The 19412-nt window shown below is 47.3% G+C and overlaps 1 protein-coding gene across 2 annotated transcripts; it reads left to right on the forward strand.

Moving 5' to 3' along the window:
* Positions 1–418: 418 nt before the first annotated feature.
* LOC143180784 (uncharacterized) lies at positions 419–18890 on the forward strand. Of its 2 annotated transcripts, none has more exons than XM_076380745.1 (6): positions 419–811; positions 2631–4007; positions 17018–17254; positions 17325–18241; positions 18313–18595; positions 18703–18890. In XM_076380745.1, exons 2-6 carry the CDS (start codon positions 2720–2722, stop codon positions 18888–18890), a joined length of 2913 nt encoding a protein of 970 aa, XP_076236860.1. In that variant the 5' UTR covers positions 419–811; positions 2631–2719. The 2 variants fall into 2 exon arrangements, with proteins under 2 accessions (XP_076236860.1, XP_076236859.1); XM_076380744.1 differs by lacking the exon at positions 419–811 and adding an exon at positions 1684–1818.
* The last annotated feature ends 522 nt before the right edge of the window (positions 18891–19412 follow it).

The following is a 19412-nucleotide window of genomic DNA, read 5'->3' on the forward strand; positions in this document are numbered from 1 at the left end:
GTTCACACGAGAACGTATATGTTCTTCGTGCTCATGTCCTACGTGGTACTTTGAAACCTTATCAACACGGTGCGTAAAAATAGAATAATTTCTGGCCTGCTTGGAGAGCTCTCATCGTCTCGCCTGAGACTGGTCTAGTTTACCGCGGATGACTGTCACTAGAAAGAAGCAGGTCCGCTAGGTTCTCAGCATAAATATGTATAATACAACGAGTGATCTCTGTAGCATGATAAACCGGGGAAAACACGAAGGGTTACGGAAGACAAGCATGCAATTACATTTCATCGAAATTCGAGCTCAGCTCGCTGATGCACCGCTAATTAAACTCTAATTTAGAATGAAAAAACATTGAAAAGCGGTGGAAAGCGTTACGCAACGAGACGAGTCGGAGGATGGGAACGAAAAGAATAACGCGTGTTTCCAGTTCGATTAGTCCGTAGCCAGCCTCGCTGAGCGTGAAGCCTAGAACCCCGTGAAAAGGCTAATATAACCGACGACGAAGGGAAACGAGAGAAACGCGAAAGGGAACGGATGCGTGCTCTCGAGTGAAATAAAGCGCGCGCAAATTGCATTCTTTTAATGGAAAATGTATGAACTTTTTGTTGCAGAGCTAACAAGAGAGTGGCCGCGAGCGTGGAACAATTTCCGTTGTTAGAAGTCGGCGACGAGACGGGACGAGAGAAAGATCCAGCGGAACGAGGCCGAGATATCGACGATAGTCGAGTTATAGGCTGACAGAGCATCGTCATCGACTGAATTGCGTGTATTGCGACCATCCTCGTCCGGTAAAACGCCATCCACGGTGGGAACAGTACGTGAAATTACATATTACACTTTTATTTTGTCTACTCAGATAAGCGCGCGATGTAATCGTTGCACACCACAAAGCAGCCACAATTTACTGTGTCGATCGTATGTTTCTTATCGATCACTGTTTTCTGGACACGCAGATTAAGCCATAAACCTTGTTAAAAAATAGCCTCTTGAACGTCTCAGATATACTCTCCCTACCGTGGTTAATTGATGAATAGATCGGCAAAACCAGTAATGAGCAAAGAATTGCAGATCCAAACAACGAAGTGTAACTATAGCCGAGTTGTCTTGAGATTAGATTGTTGCGCGGCGAGTTTCGCGAGGTTTTTTCCATTAACTGAAGACAGAAGTTTCTAGCGTGAAAACACATCGACGACACTCTAGAATGGATGATCATTTCGTCTGAAGATCGCAAATCGCAGAAGCTGATGAGCAGTATAATGTTCATCGTTTGTTTGTCGTAAGCGATACTACGTTGCAAAATATCTTACTACGACGTAGCTTCGTCCCTCGATTGCATACCGCAAAAACCCGCATGCGGTAACATGCATGCCTTTTCGAGTACGCATGAAAAGGCAAAAGGAACGATATGATTTACAATCAGACAATAACTCACAATCGCTTGCATCGGCGACGGTTTCTGTTTTCAATAACGACCGCAAGAACGAAGGTATGTACTTAGAAACGCCTGCGATGGCGATGACCAACTCGGAGTCGGTGGAATATCGTAGTTGCCAGGCAATTGCAAAAATAGAAGTAATTGGTCGCAAGAAATGAAGAAATAAAGAGATGAAGAGATGAAGAGATGAAGAGATGAAGAGATGAGAGATGAAGAGATGAAGAGATGAAGAGATGAAGAGATGAAGAGATGAAGAGATGAAGAGATGAAGAGATGAAGAGATGAAGAGATGAGGCAATATTGAAGAGATCAACTCCGTTAACCAATCAAAGCTTGCCCAATGTAAACGCTGCTTTAGGAATCGAAGGCCGATTACCGATCTTCCGGTGAGAAAGAGACAAAACACCGAGCGTTATATAACGGATCGTGATAGCTGAAGATATTTGTGGCATAACAATTGCAAGTCGATCGATGCTCGGCACCGAGTGGCAACCGATTCTAATCGAACGTAATAACCGTTCCGTGTGATCGGTTTCGACGTCCATTTACGGCCGTCCAATCGTCAGCTGTCACCCCCGACATCCCATCTCGTTCTCGTAATTAGAATGCGCGAGTTAAGCGCGATTAAACCACGGGTTAGATACATACGTATTGGAAGCCGCGGACGGTCGTATTAGCTGCGTGACACCTACATGCCGACGTCGTACGTGTCGCAAGATGGCCAGGTCACTGCCTACATGGTAACACCCACTGATTCTTGACGCAGCCTTCGCCACGAATATTGCTCGGCCTGTCGCCCTCCCTCCCTGTCGATTGTGTTTTACGTTGATTAACAGTTAGACGAGTCTGATCATGTAGAAAATGTGAACGGGATCGATGCCGACAAACGGATTGCTCGACCGTCGATAACTAGCCAAATTACTCGCCTGACCGATCCGCGTGCCAAACAAGATTCCAAGCTCGTAGGATTTTTCGATAGTAGAATAACGTTGCCTATCGTGAAAGGTTTCGGTGACGATCCGTTAGGCGGATAAAAGAAACGGAAACGAACCTGACGATCCCTCTCTATCGCCACGGGAAACGGAAGACAGTGATTTACGTACCCGTGGCTGATGCTTTAAATATGCCTTTAAGTAGCATACGACTTCGCGCAGCCACCGCCAGCCTTCCATTAATAGACCACGTCTCTGTTTTTCAGGAAGGCGACGCAAGAACGAGGATGGCTTTCGGATGAGAACGTAAAAAGCGGATCTTTGCGGGAAGCTGATTGGAACGACAACAGGGAAGATGGTCTACCGCGGCAGTTTGCAGACGGACGATCCGAGGGATGCGCCGAGACTGGTCAGGATGTCGCCTCTGAGAACCAGCAGGCCCAGTCATCCTGTGTCCAATCCACGACCAGCCTCCTCCATTCACAGTTCCATGTATCACGGCCCGTTTGTGTCAGCAATCGACGTTCATCGAGCCAAATTGATCGAAGAAAGACGGTTGGGCCGTGAAAGGGACATCGAGTCTGTGGAAAAGGTTATTATGAGGACAACCGGGCTGAAGGTTGGGGCGCCGAAGCTGCGGAACATCAGTCAGATACGGGACACCGTGTTCGTCGATCCTGCTTTGATACCGATGGAAAAGATAGGTCGAACCGAGAGAGATCGTCCCAGAACTATCGCCATCGACAATTCTAACAGGCCAGGAAGGACGGCCAGCTCTATGCTGGCTGATTTGAAGGATCTGGAGAGACTCAGGAATACTCCGCCAGCTCAAAGATGTTCCAGGACTACGACGAAGATTGAGAACAAATCCTCGACGCCCAATAAGCGAACCGAGCTGCCAAACTCAGCGAAAATTCGATCGGATATATTGAAGATACAACAGATGTTTCAGGTATCTGACAATTGTCCGAGGACAGTAATAAAGTCGAATGAAAAGAAACTGGAAAAGAGAAGTGAGTGTGAGAAACAGGAGAAGAAATCAGGGACGGAAATTAATAAAACGAAGTTACTGGCTCAGAAGCTTTTGGAGGCGTCTCGGGGTAACCGGGAGTCGGTGAAGGATCGCTACAACAACCCGAAGAACGTCTCCTCGAATAAACAGGGAGCCAAAGAGGCGAACGGCAGGGTGCCGAGTAAAGGCTCGTCGCAGAAGAGCAGCGTGGATTCTAAGCAAATGGAGAAAGAAAAAAATCAGGAAGTGTACCCACGTCCTCCGGCTCGGAAAAGGAAGGAATCGAAGAACAGGCTTAGTAACGCAAATGAGACAGTAGGTAACGAAATCAACAAGAATGATAGTGTTCAGGAAAACTCGAAAAATGCCAAAAACGTCACCGAGGAGTATATCAAAGCGAGCGAATATACAGATTCTGGAAGTGCAGAGGAAGGTCCGAAGACTAAAACGAGGGAGCTCGATAGACCGGATATCCTGGATGGATTGCTGAAGGAGTCAGACAAACAGCTGGAGGATTTGAAATCTGATTTAAACGAGAGGGGCAGGTCCCGTAGCCACTGGAGAGGATTCGTGCAATCTATGAGACTACACGACGTTGAACTTCACTCCGACAGCGAGGAGCAGAAAAAAGGTGAGCGAGTTAAAGTCCTTCGGATAGTATGCATTCTTTAGCTGCAGGGAGAGAAAGGACTTGACAGTGATCAGGATGACTCAATTACAATTCAGGTTCGAATTTCTATCTAGTAAATCTCCAATGCTGTTAGATGTGGCTAGGAAGCTCGTGTGAAACACGTATTAGTGCACATGAACGCGTGGTTGGCGTTAAGTGAGATTTATTGAAATTTCTGCTGGCCGTTTCGATGACCCCCAGGCGGTCGTGGGTTGTTGGTCCGCTCAAAGGGTGCGTTTTATAAGCCGGTAGATTGGATTAGCAACGTTTGCCGAGATGTTTAAAATTACAACCGGCGTTGGCCATTAATCCCTTACCCCGAGGCACCCCTATTTTTAGATGTTCAGTCGTTCCCTCTCTCGCTCATGTTACTAACGCAGGTCAGGGTAGCGTGTCCCTAACATATGTCCCAACATATGGATTTAGCTAGAGGAACAGACACGCTTTGGGCTCCTCGCTTTGTACTAGCAGGATAAACCGTAAAGCTGCAACTGTTCGGAGCTATCTACGCGTTGCTCCAGTTTATTGGTCGATTGTCTCGCCACTTGGGTTTGCAATCCGCTGCGGAAGGGGCAGTGATTTCTTGAAGTAAACCCAGAGCCAACGTAGCAGGCGATTCGAGTCTCGTGACAATTCTGGTATGCCGAGCGATCGTTTTGCACTATTGGAAGCGACTCCCTCGATTCTCACGCCATGGATCTTCAAGACTCTAATTTCACTCCTGGTTGATCGCAGAGACCGTTCACCTTGATTCCGCGATGAAAGTCCTAGGCGGCAACTATGAGGTATAGTAGTTTATTTTTTTTCTATGCTCAGCAATTCTTATCTACCATTTATCTCTGTACATGTGGATTTACTCTATCTGCGCTTACGTGTACTTCACGTATCAGATACGAGCACGAAAACGTTTACTCTTGGCCTGGAATTCCTTCTCAAAAATGTTTTATCGTGTTACACTTTTGGGTGCGCTTGCAAGGTAGGCAAGGATAGGGTAGAGCTCACTTTGAGATTTCTTTGGGAAAAGGAATGATAAGGGACACTTGGCTGTTCTCTTTTTCGGTGCTTCTTTTTTTAAACAACGTTGTCAATAAAATCCACATTGCAACGACTATTCAGAATCGCTTGATAAATTGCAAGCTTGTCGTCGCACAAAAATATTTTTCGATTACATGAATCGTGTGGCTGGGTACCTTGCAACCTTTTCATGCCATACATCATTCGCTACAGGGACATGACTACACGCGCATGGAAGAGCTCTCGAATGCCAAAGGGAAAGTTTCGCGAATTACGAGCATGTGTGTATTTCGGAGCGGCCATCTCCGTTTATTAAGAGTCCAGCGACACGCAATCGATTTGATTACCTTCCTGGGAAACCGTTGGGGCAGATCTTTTACCTGCGCTCAATTCGCCCTGTTGCGACTCAGAAATATGATTGCGCAAAAATATTGTGTTAATCGTTCAGCGGGTCTTGCGTACATTTCGTCTTGCGTCACGATTACGTGGAACGCAGGAATCGTTAAATATTTATGAAACATCGATTCTTTCAGAATCTTACGTTCAGAATCGTCCATTCTTCGCGATTCTCGTTCCCAAGTATCTTCGTATTTTTCTTCTATCGAAAAGCCTTGAATCGCTCTCGGGTTCAAAGAACCTCCTCTCCATCCCATGCGCATTTTCGCTCGACGACGTATTCGCTCATTGAAAAACAAGGGAATCGCAGCGCGAGAAGCGTCAGCATCGACCGCCAGTCGTCGTGCGCCGATTACAAATCGCCCTCCGCGATCGGCGACCGGAAGACCGGCAGATAACTTCGAAACACAATAGGCGGAGTGCTCGATAAGGATTCCACGGACGATCGATCGATGGGTGCATCGATGGGCCGCGACGACGCAGCTGAGGCACCCAAGGCTCATCACAGACATATACGACTGATACTCGAGCATGGGTGCACAGCCGGTGTCGGCCCTTGCCCTTGAGTCTACGCCCTAATATTGATCTGGCGTCCTTCCTGCCCCTCCATGATGGCCCATGGAGTGCGTACAATGAAACGCCGAGATACCCCTCGCCCCTCCATCAGTCCGCAGACCCAGCATGGCCCCGTGAGTACGACGTGTGGGCCGATGTTGCTCTCCAGTGCAAATCTAGCTGTCAAACCGCGAGCACTTTTCAACACCGATGATCTCGTCGGCCGTGGAACTCGTGCTTTGATACCTTTCCCCCTTTCTCTTTTCCCCCCGCCCCTGTCATCTTCCTGATATTTTTCCTCGCGAAGGCATCCTGCGGTTTCGCGTGGACGATCATGCTCGTCTGAACTTTTCCTTCGTCCCTCGTCCAACCCAGAGCCTCGCTCCCCGCCCCGTTTTCTCTTCGAGGGTACCACGCGCGGTCTAACGAGCCGGCTTTACACGTTATCGAACTCGGTCGATACGCGCTCGTCTCGCGCTCCTCGTCTTCTTCGTCTTCGTCTTCCTTGAACGCGTTACGGCGTGGTCGACTGCGCGACCCTCGTCCTCCGGAGCAAAGCAGAGCAAAGTGTCTCAGTGCAGACGTGACCACGCGGTCGGATGCACACGTGAGCCCTTTCCCTCTGGAGATGGTACTCTGCGACGTCTGCGACAACAAAGGTGAGAGTTAGATATCTTTGACGAGCGCGGTGCAGCCGGTCTATTCTGGGAAAGCATTGTAACGTTTAACCTTTCGGTTCGAGGTGAAATTTCACGAGCTTACGTAAGGCGCATTGGTCTGATAAGAGTTGGGAACGTGATCAGTTTTCAGGGGAATTTTCACGTCGGATTGAGTTGGCTTGCGATTAAACAGAATCGGCTGTTTCGCGGTTTTAAGACTGTACTTAGCAGTGATCGATTAACGCTATCCACGAGGAGAACAGAGGAGTTATTGCCGGCATTCGGAGCATCGTTGTAAGCGACGATGGTGCAGCGTTGTCGATATCAATCGATAAGGGTTCCCGTGTTTTCCCTCGTAGCGTCCTGTCACGAGAGGATATTTATTAGGCGGTCGGTGTTCGGCTAAAGACTCGACGCGGTACAAGGCGGTCGCAAAGGTGAGAGAAATCCGTGGTAAATGCCTGACATTTTCACCCCGCCGCGGTCAACCGTGCTCACTTGTCTTCGCGAGAGGTCTGCGTCGAATCTCACACTCGATGTTTAATCCCTGTTTTATGCCGGAATTATTCACGTTGATAACTTTAATCTTCCTGAATTTATAAGCTAATCTATGTGCATATACGTTCTTCAAAGTGACTGTCTAATGACCCGAGTTTCTTCAATCAATTTTGGATATAAAGTTTCGAGCAACATTCTCTTCCTTGTACTCCTTCCAGTACTGAACTGAAATAGAACAGTATAGGTAGAATAACAAAAAATGATGTAATTCGTTAGATATTCTGAGTCATCATTTATTTAAACATTCCACGCTTTAACACTTAACTACGCTCCAAAACGGTCGCGCGTTATCGTCAGTAATTGTGACCGAACGTCGAAGAGGCCGTCACAAAGATGCATCGTAGTGCTATTGTACACCATGGGCGTGCCATAAATTCTGTTCCAAGAAGAGTCCGATTAAAACGGCAGACTAAGCGGCTCTGGAGATTACGAGGAGCCGACTCGGTGTAAACAAGCCTCGTTATGCACTTAATTACGAGCACTCAAACTGTACGTCAGCTCTCCGCGTGTGCGTGTTCCGTCGCCCTATTCCATTATATATTTCGGGGAAATTTTCTCACGCCCGAGGGTCACGGTCTCGACGCTCAACTTATCGCCGTCAGGGAAATGCGTGAAATTAGTCACGGAACGCCCTCGAGGATTTGGGCTTCCGCGAAAGGAATCTGGTTCGAATTTAGGCACCTTAAAATGAACGAATCTTCGCGGGAGTACGATTCGTTAGATTCCAGACGGAATCGTTGACTTTTGTTCGCCTTCTTGAGCCTTCGCGAGATAATGGTCCCCCAGTTAACGCTATTTATATTTGGCCGCGCGATAATGTCAAGTCAATCGATCGAATGCTCGCTTTGTGCACACGTTCTCCTCGATGAGAGAGAATAATTCCTCATGACTGATTTCAAGCTCGATGCGAGCTGCTTTCAATGCCTTGGGTTTCGTAAAAACTGAACGCGATAAGGTTCGTCCTTTTTTTAGAAAGTCTCTCTGGACGGTGCGCTCGCGGAATTTCCAGTCAAAGGACGGGCCCAAGGATGGAAAGTAGGAAAAAATATCTAATGGTTTTTGTATAATTAAATATCCGCTGGTTGCTGGAAGCTGGTTAAACTAAACTGGGAAGCAGAGACTGCGTGACGTTGTGTCGGCGCACTGCGTCAACAGGCGCCTACTTATCGTGCTCCATTCCATAGGAAAGGCTCGTTATCGCAGAAAAAAACTATCAGGCATACTATCCTACGATGACCGCATAGCGTCACATCCCTGCTACGAAAAATTATCATTCCGCTTTGCTTAGAATTGCTCGATTCAAATACGTGCGAACCACGGTAGCCTATTTAAGTAGTTCAGTTCGATCCGTGACGGGTCATTAGTTTATCTTTTGCTGCGGTTGGATGCACGCTCTGTTCTAATATGAACACTAACGGAGAACCGACAGACTTCAATGAATATGATAGCTAAGTAATTGAACTTGCATTATATTGGGAACATTGCATTCAATTACGTTATATTGGTAAGATTGCAAATTGAAATTGTATGACTCTAGAGCTTCGTGTAATTCCATGACTCGAAATTTTTTTTCTCCTTTCATGGACTTTTACCGTGATTGTGGATAAAATTCCATCCAGTATTCACGTTTAAAGAAACCCTGATGGGTTCTTTGTCCGACTGTCCCGCATGCCAGGAGCAACCCGCTTAATGTCACAGGCCGAATTATACCAAAAGCTGACGAATTGCCAGTGGTAATGGTGTAATTCAATTCTCGGCGACCGTCAGCTCTTGAAATTATTAATTATAGTGTATCTGAAAGCGGCAGGGCACAATGGTGGAATTTTAAGAAGTCAAGCCATAAGATTCCCATAAAGGAACATGGTATTAGTCCAATGGAGCGCTATGTCTTGCGTGACACTTCCCTTGATTGCAGCTGACGGCCGAAAGGACAATTCGGCTACAAACAATCTTCGGAATCACGCGATGTATAATGACACGTCTCCAAAGTTTACGAAAAGAAAGAAACGTAACTGCTTAATTACATTCAAGCTTTGCTTGAAGAAAGTATTTCTGCATTCGAGATGCCTTTTGTATATCTTAAAAAAGGAAGTCTATTATTTTTGTATCTAAAAAGACTAAATCTCTGCGTGAATATTAAAATTCCTTATCGTAACGAATCCCATAAACGTCAATTAGAAAATCCAATTAGCCATTCGCAAAGTTTCACTTTTATCAATAAATGCCAGCAGTATATTTCGCAAGAACTGTGCGTAACGGCCGTGAGAAAGTCGCAAGGTCTCCTCTGATTTAAATCCCAGGCGAATTTCGCGCATTCCCTCTGCAGCACCGTTATCCATTTTCTTAGTCGAACGTAATGGGTGAGCAGGCAGCGGCGCGTTTCCATCGCGATCGCCCGATCGATCGTTGACCGGATACGGGGTCGTAGAGTTCCGACTGATTGAAATTCGGTGTATGAAGATAGTACTTCCTGCTGAATGATCCTGTTCTTCAGTCAGCGAACGTTGACACCAGAGAGGGGAGGGCTGTCATGCCTGTTCGTGATCGTGAACGTCCACTTAAAAGCATTGTGCGCTCGTAATTCGCGGCTTGCAACGATAGAGCGCCACTTGGACAGTTTCTCTCTTCCTCGCTTTTTCTCTTTCTCCTTTTCGCGGTCGTTTCCCTGACGACAACTCTCGATACGAGACGAACGGTTCATAAATATTTAAGGCAATATTTCACCGCGTCGATTCTAACGGTGCGCCACGAAAGGCCGCGATAATTCGTCCGGAAACAGGGAACAAGGTACATGCATGCTGGCGTTTGCGTCACGCACTGTACACCCGCACGTAATTCGTGCATTCTTTCAAGTCTCGTTGGTGCACTTTCGCGGTTCTTGCCCGTGGAACTAGGATGCAAAGGTCACCGTTGGGTAGCGAATGATTTATGTCCTGCAGCCCCGTTCATACGTGGCTCACCTCGATCAAAATCCGCTTCCATTTTTATTCCTGCCCTGAGGGACAAGGGGTGGCACTCGCGCACGTTTCAATGCAAATTCAGACCGACGAGCGATTCAGGTGTAGTTCTATTGCACAACGTTGAGTAATTCTTATTTAATCGCTGGAATTGGACGCTTAGAAAATTTTTCTTGGTTAGTAAATTATCGTTAGGCTTCCCCTGCGAGGAACGCAGCGTCGACATGCGCAGACACAGAAATCCACCGGTTTTACGACCCCTCCCGAATGTTTGCTACGTGACGGTTCATAGAAACATCGAAACTCGTAGGGAATTTCCAATAGAAACAGTCGTGCACGGTCGGCGTACTTTCCATAGAAAGGATTTTCGATGTCGATGCGATTGCACGGAAGCTTGCTGTGGAAGGACAATTTCCCATAAAAGTTCACTGCGTTGCGACACGTGGAATAGCCACGACTAATGGCCATTTTATTATACCTTTAAAGCACATGTATTGTTACTTTCTCATTAGCGGTCCGATACTAGACGACCGATGTACCTTTTTAGATATTACGAAAACCTTGCAGTGTTCTCATTCTACGCAGAAGTACGACGGAACGGAAATCCTTTCTTTTTTTGTCGAGGTTGTTCGCGGCGACGATTCTCGCGCGGAGACGTTTTTTTGGAATCAATTAAGATCGCTGAATGGGGAACGGGAAACGCAGGCGAGGTCGCGTGGGGTTAACGCGTCGAATTGGGCTCGAGAGGGTCGATGGTGCGCAGACGGTAGTCGTGTAATCGCGGCAGCGGCGCCAAGTTGAGAACTCCTTGCATAATTGAAGTCAACGATGCGTGCCGAGTGGCCTCAGCCATTGTCTACATACAGTTAGCCGATTATTCAGCGAACACGTTCCGAACTATTCACACCGTTGACAAAACTGGTTGCACGGGTGACAGCCGAGCGGAGACGGCGTGTCGTTGGCGCAATTTGTCCACAAATTGACTTTTATCTGCGTCGATATTTTCCTCGCAACGTTTGCTCCATATTTTGCAATCTTTCTTTAAAGAGACATTCTTGATATCTTTGTTACACAATTAGCTCGTATAACTGTCAGCCTTTCTGAGGGCGGTGTCCTATTTCTCTCGCGTAACGACTTCTTCACAGAAGTTCCCTGATTTATCGCGGAAAAGGAAACCCGTTAAGGAGGCGGCACCCTGGCTGGATCCTGCTTCCTCTCATTGTAAATTCCTGAGTTGATAGATACCAGGGAGGGATAGCGATAAGCCTCACTCAAATATTCGTCTGTAGATCTCCCTAGACTGAAAGAAACAACCGATCTGCGTATTATCAACGTCGTGGCGCATCTGCATCGCGCTCCAGAGACTGTAAAGTAGGCGACAGTGAGTTCCACACATAGAGTGATTCTGGAGCAGTGAGTATGCACGCGACGTACGATACTATTATCAGTGTAGAGGCAGAGCAACGCTCCAGTGACACGTCACTGGCCTTGCATGGACACAAAAATACATCCCAGCAATAACCAGCGAATCATCACATTTTCTGAGCCCTTCAAGCGGTTTAAATTGCGTAGAAAGGCAGCAGCGATCGGTACCTACGCTCCTCGCTGCTCCAGATGCGGCGTGACGCGAAAAAGCGGGAGCGTACAAATTACCCGAGGGATGGGGAATAATTAAAAACGAGGGGACACGGTGAATTGGTCGACAGAAGAAAAGAAGAAAATTGCATAGGCGGGGCAGTCGGTATTCGCGGTTTTTGTCGAAATCGTTTAAGCGGTCGGCGTCAAGGTGTGCTGAAACTTTTTCATCGGTGTCTCCCGAGCGCGTTCAGCCAGCGTTCCCTCTCTTTCTACGTAGCCACTTAGAAAAAGGTTCTACCGTTTACGCATTCCTCACAGGCAGTAGACTACGCGTTTCCAACCGCGACTGTATACGTATCTACGAGCCCCTTTTCTCCCTTTCCTGCCACGTTCCACTACTCTTTTCTCTCCCCGTCTATCTTTGCATTTTCCTTCATCGTCTCGTTCCCGCCCCTTCGATCTCTCTCCATTACCAGAGCGTCCACTTCTTTGAATAAACGTCTTCGACCGGCTTCGTTCTGCGTTGACGTGTGCAAGAAGAATGCTCGAGCTCTCGCCAGTCATTCCGCTCGCTGTTTTGCGGAATCTAATCGCTGACTGACAACGCAGCCTGGGAAGAATGCTTAAATGGCTTTACGGGCGGGATTGATCCGCGCGAACGGCATCAGTTGCGTTGCCTTGCATCGCGCTCACCGATTGGAGTATTTCAATTTTCTCTTGTTTGTCTCGCTTGGCAAATAACTGATATTTTGAACTATGAGCTTCGTCCAGTATCGATTACTTTTTTTTTTAAATTCAGCCGAGGTCGAAGCAGGATTGAAAACTTGGAAAGGGGGAATGCAAATGTTTGATGATTTCACAATGAGAATTTCACTAGCCAGACTAAACTGGATTAGCACAGGAATTTTTATGCATATTCAAAGCAGAACGGTGAAAATATTGTGATGATATGTCGGAATAACAGTAGATTTCCATGCTGCGAGGTCAGTGACATGCTTTATTTGCATTTGCGTTGCGTTAAATGACTATTAGACCAGTGGTTCTTAGCCTGGTACTCTCAGGTTCTGTGGTCGCTACGAATGTTGTATTTCAATATAGGGCGTTCCATAATACGTGAGCAGATCAGTTGCCTCTTTAAATTCAACCCTGAAATTATGTCCACATGCTGTGAATCGTCCTGTACAATCGGTCTCCCGTGGAATCTTATGCCTTTCATATTTTGCATTTAAAAGCATTCTAAAAAGGGGATCCAGCCTTCAAAGGCGATGCAAGGCACGAAGAGGCTTGAAGGCTATTACCTGCGATTTTCACGAGATTAGGTAGTTAAATCGAACGACCTCTCCTCTAATGCCTGGCGAACGCCAGTCACACAAGACTTCAAGACACAATGAGCAATAGAAGAAACATTCTCTTGGCTTGACCTCACGCACAGCGTGTCACTTAGTCACCCAAACGCTCGCGTATTCCCTCCTACGTATTCATGCGCGTTCACGCACGTGCTCCACACCGTGCACATAACATACAACGTTCCTCCCCTTTGATCGCACGTGTACGTATGCGCTACGTAGCTCTAAATCATTTCCATCGTCCATCGGCGCGTGGGAGATACATATGTGCCGTTTCTTCGTACATTCTCGCCTTATCAAATCATTTCTCATATACATAGTGTTCATTAAGATATTAAATAACGGAATCTCAATGTTAGTAATTCTAAGTAGGATGTGTAAATATATATGCAAGGTAGTCGGAATAAAAAAATAGAGATATAAAAGATTGCTCGTAGATCATCTTCTAAGTAACAAGTGCGACCAATCGTCCGTCACACTTAAAGTGTTAAAAAACAGTATCGTTCAGGGTGTCCTCATTTCTACCTCTGCTCGCAGTACTCTGTTTTACACTTCACAAACAATTGTCACCATACGATTACGTCACTCGCATATACATATACATGTCATTAATTTCATACTCCCAAACTCTAAACATTACTCTTCCCTCACACATGGAGCTTCACCTCTCTCTGAGAGAAACATCGAAACCAGACGCGCTTATTATATAAACCAGTCTGTTTATCGCATAAACTCCCGTCGATTCTGCACGCCAGACCATCGCCTATGCGTCATCCCGCGATAGATCATCCATAGTCGATCAACCTATTCGTGCATTCCGTTCAAGACTCGTTGGGACTATCTCCATCAAATTGCGAAGGATATTGCGTACACGGAATGCAGGTCGAAAGGTCTCATCGGAATGTAGGTCAATTGGGAGCGACGGAATCCGTCGACGTCCCAACTAGCGAATAGACGAAATCTTGAAAATTCGTCGATCCCATTTCCACTGGCAATCTGGTAACAACATCGTCTTCTTTTCTGCAGCTCACGCGACTTGCAGAAAAGTCGAGCGTACCGTTACGAAAACAATTCGCGAGCATTCGTCGAGATATGCAACTCGAGACGACAACGATTATTGAACTCTCGATTCTTTCCTCTCCTCCCGTCGAAGCGGCTCGAAAACCTGGGTTACATGGCCGCGCGTGTCCACCTTCCCGCGCACAAAGAACGCTCATTCGCATTATTGCAGAAAATAATGCGTCCCGCCCTGACCATGAGGCGCACGAGTAGAATTGCATGTAGGGTGTGCACGCAGCCGTGATGCACATTAATAGGTACACGCGCACGCACACACTTTTACCCTCGTGAACGGCCTGTGCGCGCGTGCAGCGGCGAGACCGTTCACCAACACGCGGCGAATAGGTTCCCACAATCAGTACACAATTGCTCTGGGACGGTGACATACACGGTGAACGGGGAAAAAAAGTCGAGCTCCCGTTTTTCCTTTAAACGCTCAATTAAGGCGTGCACCGTGTATCCGACCGCCAGTGGAGACGGAGGAAGAAGAGGGAACGACAGTATGCGGGAAATGTGAAGAGGGAGCGCGTGAAATATGAGATAAAATAGAATACTTGCTGGCCATAATCGTGGAAATAGAATAGTTTCTTAAATTCGAATGAAAACTCAATCTCTAGTATTTTTCATCCTTTAATAGTCTGCTGTATCATGATAAGGGTCCTTACGTCCAAGAATGATGAGTATGCAAATTCTGTCGTAACTACTCAAATTTCACGGGACCAAACCACGGCGAAAACGACTCGCTTGAATGGCCATTCGGCCAGGACGTGAAGGACATCGCGTGGAAGAGAAATTCCTCGCATGTCACTAGGTAGTTATGCGAGGAATTCGTATCACGAAAAGTCGGAGGGATAGAGAGCGTTGGTTTCTTGCGCGCCACCCTGTATGCACAGGTACGGTGCTGCACACGTGTGTAGAGTCTGTTACGCACACGCATGTAATGCCTTACGCACACGAGCACCCGTAAACCTCCAGTCTTTCAGTTCATGTCGAGACCGCGTACAGTGTGGACTCCCGGTGATTTCCGAAATCCCAGCTCCGAGTCGTCACGTTCGAATTCGTCCCGCTCGAATTTCCGTGTTCTCGTCGTCGCTCCCGCACCTCCCTTGTTTATCGATAATGCTGGCGTTCATCCTTGGCTTCTTCTACTTCTACGCGGAAATGCTTCGACTGGAATTGCAAATGATCGTGCAGCCGGATAAGTACAAGCTCTGCAGGTTCATGTTGTGAAGGTGAAAATGAGGGACACGTTGGCGGGAGGGTGCGTTCGATTTCACTGACGCGTTGATCATCGGAGAGGACAATCGTGCGTCGAATGATGCGAGACGCGCGTTATCCTTGGCTACTCTTTCGGTTGACCTGCTCAAGGCAAAATCCCCCGTTTTCCGTGCAATCGATAGCTGATTTGCATGAAGCTCGCCGATGCTGGCAAATTTTAATTAACGCCACAGGGACGAAAGGTATTTCCTGGTGTCGAATATCGGCCTCTTTCGCTCGACTAGTAGGTATTATTCTGCAACAATGAGAGCGATAATGAGCGGCGATCCTCGTTACGTGGATCAATTCAATGGTCCGTCAGAAATAAGCGAAATTGTTGAATGTCGATAAATCTAATTAACGTTGTGTTTACGCTCTGGAAACTTGAGATCAGGTGAAAGGGTAAAACATGAGACATCGAAAAAAGTCGCGTCACATGGCACGACAGGTCTCTTCTACTAAATTCTCTGGAAATAATTGAATATTTGAATTAAGCCCTGTAATATCGGAACATCGAATCGAGTGTCATATGTATTTGGTAATAAACGTAATCTGAGGAAGAGGTCCCGACGCGGCGCTCAACGTCCGCAACGAAACGAAAAAGGCCTCGCGAAGCCGGGCGCATCCGGAGATACGTCGAGAAGTGAAAGTGCATTTTGCAAGATGACTGTAACTCCGGATAATGGCGAGTGCAGCCGCCACCGACGCCCCAGTGTGTCCGCAACAATCGTCGAGGGCAACGGTGTCCCGTGTTTTTCTCCGTTGTCCTCGTGACATGTTGCTCTTCGTCAGAATGCCTCGCCTCGAAGCCTCTCGAAACGGACGCACCTTGACGACGTGGAAAAAACGATGCGTAGTTGCAAATGTGATTAGCCGATTCAACGTAACGTGCAAACTCAGTGACCCCGCCGTGCTCACATCCGTCGTCGATTAACATCAATAATTCATGACGCGTTGACTTTCTTCCGTCGTTGAGGAAATCGTCGAGCTGGTTATGCGCGTGCCTCCCACAAGGTCATCGAAACTACCCTACGACGAGGAACAGGAAGTCGAGGGGCCACGACCCTTCGAGGGATCGGCGAAACGAACACGATTTAATCGGACCCTCATGTTTTACGGCCACGTGGATCCTCGGAGGGCAACATGGAGACTATATTAAATTGTAAACACAGGATAAGATATACAGTATATGTTTTTTTTGCAATTTTTGAAGCCTTTTTTCATAGATTGTGTAACACGATATCGATTTCAGAGCCGCGATTCGCTCTTCTACGCGTCTCGGCTTCAAACGATTATTACATACGATAACATTATCGTTCCCAATACAACCTTCCTCGGTTTTTTCTCTCCTTTCATCCGAGACCCGACTTTATCTTCGGTCAATAACAACACGTCGTTCCACCTCGTGTATAGATAAGTGTTTCCTGTCGTTAAGCCTGACGATTAGGAAGCAGTGTTTCTCTTATTTTTAGTAATACTATGTTCTTCGGTAATCCTGTCGCCGTAACACTACTCCGATAACCACTCATCGTGAGATAGGATATCCTGTGACTCGTCCTCATCCGGGGCTCTGTTGCTCTTTTATTTTGCAGACTTGAATTTATGGAACAAGAGTATCAGTCAACGATGGAGGAAACTGAGGAGGAGGTGCTCTGTGCAGGAAACGCCCGAGCCTCAGGAAGCTCTAATACAAGGTGGGACTACCCAGGGTGTCATCCAAGCGGTGAGGTCCAGCCCGGCTAGCAGAGAGTCTTCTCCAGCTGCGAAGAGCCTCCAGGATGGTAGCTCGCCGAAGAAACTGTTGCAGACAAGTTCCCTAAGATTGCCAGGTAAGTCTATCAACCCCATAATTCCTAAACATAAAAACACTTGATGATTAATATTTTTATATTTTTCCAGGCACCACCAAAGGCATCGCTGACATCCAACACGTCCTACGAAGCAAATTCAGCAAGATAAACGCCGGGATCAGAAAGAGGAAGGCTCTAAGCGTGACGGAGGTCTTCTCACAGAAGGACAACGCGTCGAACTTCTACGTCCCCAGCCCCTTGACCTCATCTACCAGCCAGAATTTCGAGGGTGATTGCTACGACTCCAGTGAACCGACGTCCCTGCCACCCTATCCTTTCCACGACAACCTGGAGACCTTGGCCGAGGCCAGCGTGCCCAATTCGCCGAATTGCAGTAGTCCTCTGACCAATAGCAACAAGACGTTCACCTATTCGCAGAGCAGCAGCACTTATGGTTCTCCTGTTTCCAGTCACGATCAGAGTCAGAAGGATGTGTATGAAAACGTGCTCTACGCTGGCTCGTCGCCTGGTTGTTGCTCAAGATCCAGGGGCGTGTTGCAGCGCAGCAACTCCGAGAATCGTGACACCGCCAGGCATCACGATCACTCGTATGAGAACGTGCGTTTCCAGCGGTGCCACAGGTCGGGGTTGACTACGCCCTCGTCTGCCGCTACTCCCCCGTCCGACAGGCATCTGGCCAGGAGCAACTCTGAGACGAGGGACCACCATTCCTACGAAAATGTCCATTTCCAAAAGAATCCAAAGGCTAGGAATCAGTCAGAGCCGTCGTTCGAGGAGATCCACATACCGAGGGTGACGCCCAGGAAGAGGCTGACAGACTTCAAGGTTGGAGGACACGTGAACAATTACTCGAACGCGCATGGATCCGCGTGCATGAACAAAGAGGATGGCCCGTCTAGTTTGGGGGCCGAGAAGAGTCCTGGTAAGAAGACAACGAGGAGGTTGAATAGCAGAAGTGTTGCCAACATTCCTAGTTCCTCTGGCTCTGGTTTGAAGACTTGGCAAGTGAGTATAGAACGAGGTGTGAGTCAAATCTGGTTTGTGATCATTATTGAGTGGTATTCTGTGGCTTTCAGGGTACGCAAGACACGGACGAAGGCCTGAATACCGACTCCGAACTCGAAGACATCGACGAAGCTGGCGAGGGTGAAGAGTCGAGATTCTGCACCCTGCCAAGGCCTGGCAAGGGTGGCGCGTCATTCACGATATTGACTGCCAGATTCTACAAAGGTCCTGGCCACAAAGGACTCGGGTTCAGTATCGTTGGAGGTACGGACAGTCCTCGAGGGAATATGGGAATTTATGTGAAGACTGTTTTTCCTAATGGTCAGGCTGCTGATCTTGGGACTGTCAAAGAAGGTAACACCGATTTAATTCCAGTCGAATATTCTAATCTCCGATTATTAATTTCATTTACTGTAGATATAAAAGAGATCATTATAAACAAACGTGACGTGTTTTTGCAGGGGACGAAATTTTGTCGATAAATTCGAAACCTCTTCACGGAATGACGCACGCCGAAGCTATAGCCGAGTTCAAGGCCGTGAAAGCCGGAGACGTTGTTTTGCATGTTGGTCGTCGCGTGAACAGGAAAAAGAGGGACTCGCTGACATTACCATCCGTGGCCCCAGCACCTCGTCAACAGGTCAAGTGAATCTTCGATCTCTTCGTATGACATTCCACGTGGACGTGTTACACTTCCACCTCCGTGTTCGGGGGATGTGCGCCGAAATTTCAACTCTTGGGAGGACAATGGCGCGTGCTTCGCAGATGCTTCCCAGCTGCGAGCAATATCGTTTATTATTGCTGGCAATAATAAGAGCGGGATTGCGTTTGGCCTTGCGCTGCAACGAGCTGGGCTGGTTTCTACAGGTTGTTTTCGCATGATGTTTCTAATTAACTGGTCGTTTCTTTTGCATGCGTGCGTTATCGAATGTGTTCCAGATAGAATGGCTGGAGAAGTTACGTTTTACAAGAGCAAGTTTAAAATTCGTTGACAGACAAGACTCTTATTTTTATAGTGGTGCGACTCGTTTCAGTGCCAAAGCGTTATGTATTTGAGCATAGTGCAATACAAACTCCTCGAGGTGAAATTGATGCGACCATTGTTGAAATAAGGGTTTTGCATGCATGTCTGTTTATCGACAGCAGCGGTATGTATCGCGTGAGTTCGATG

This window comes from Calliopsis andreniformis, chromosome 6, assembly GCF_051401765.1.
Source record: "Calliopsis andreniformis isolate RMS-2024a chromosome 6, iyCalAndr_principal, whole genome shotgun sequence".
Taxonomy (NCBI): Eukaryota; Metazoa; Arthropoda; class Insecta; order Hymenoptera; family Andrenidae; genus Calliopsis; species Calliopsis andreniformis.

Bases quoted from the DNA above. Each gene is read 5' to 3' on its own strand.
- LOC143180784 (XM_076380745.1), top strand. From the start codon at position 2,720: ATGGTCTACCGCGGCAGTTTGCAGACGGACGATCCGAGGGATGCGCCG. The intron at 17,255-17,324 runs GTAAGTCTATCA...ATATTTTTCCAG, and splicing joins AAGTTCCCTAAGATTGCCAG to GCACCACCAAAGGCATCGCT. The intron at 18,596-18,702 runs GTAACACCGATT...GTGTTTTTGCAG, and splicing joins TCTTGGGACTGTCAAAGAAG to GGGACGAAATTTTGTCGATA.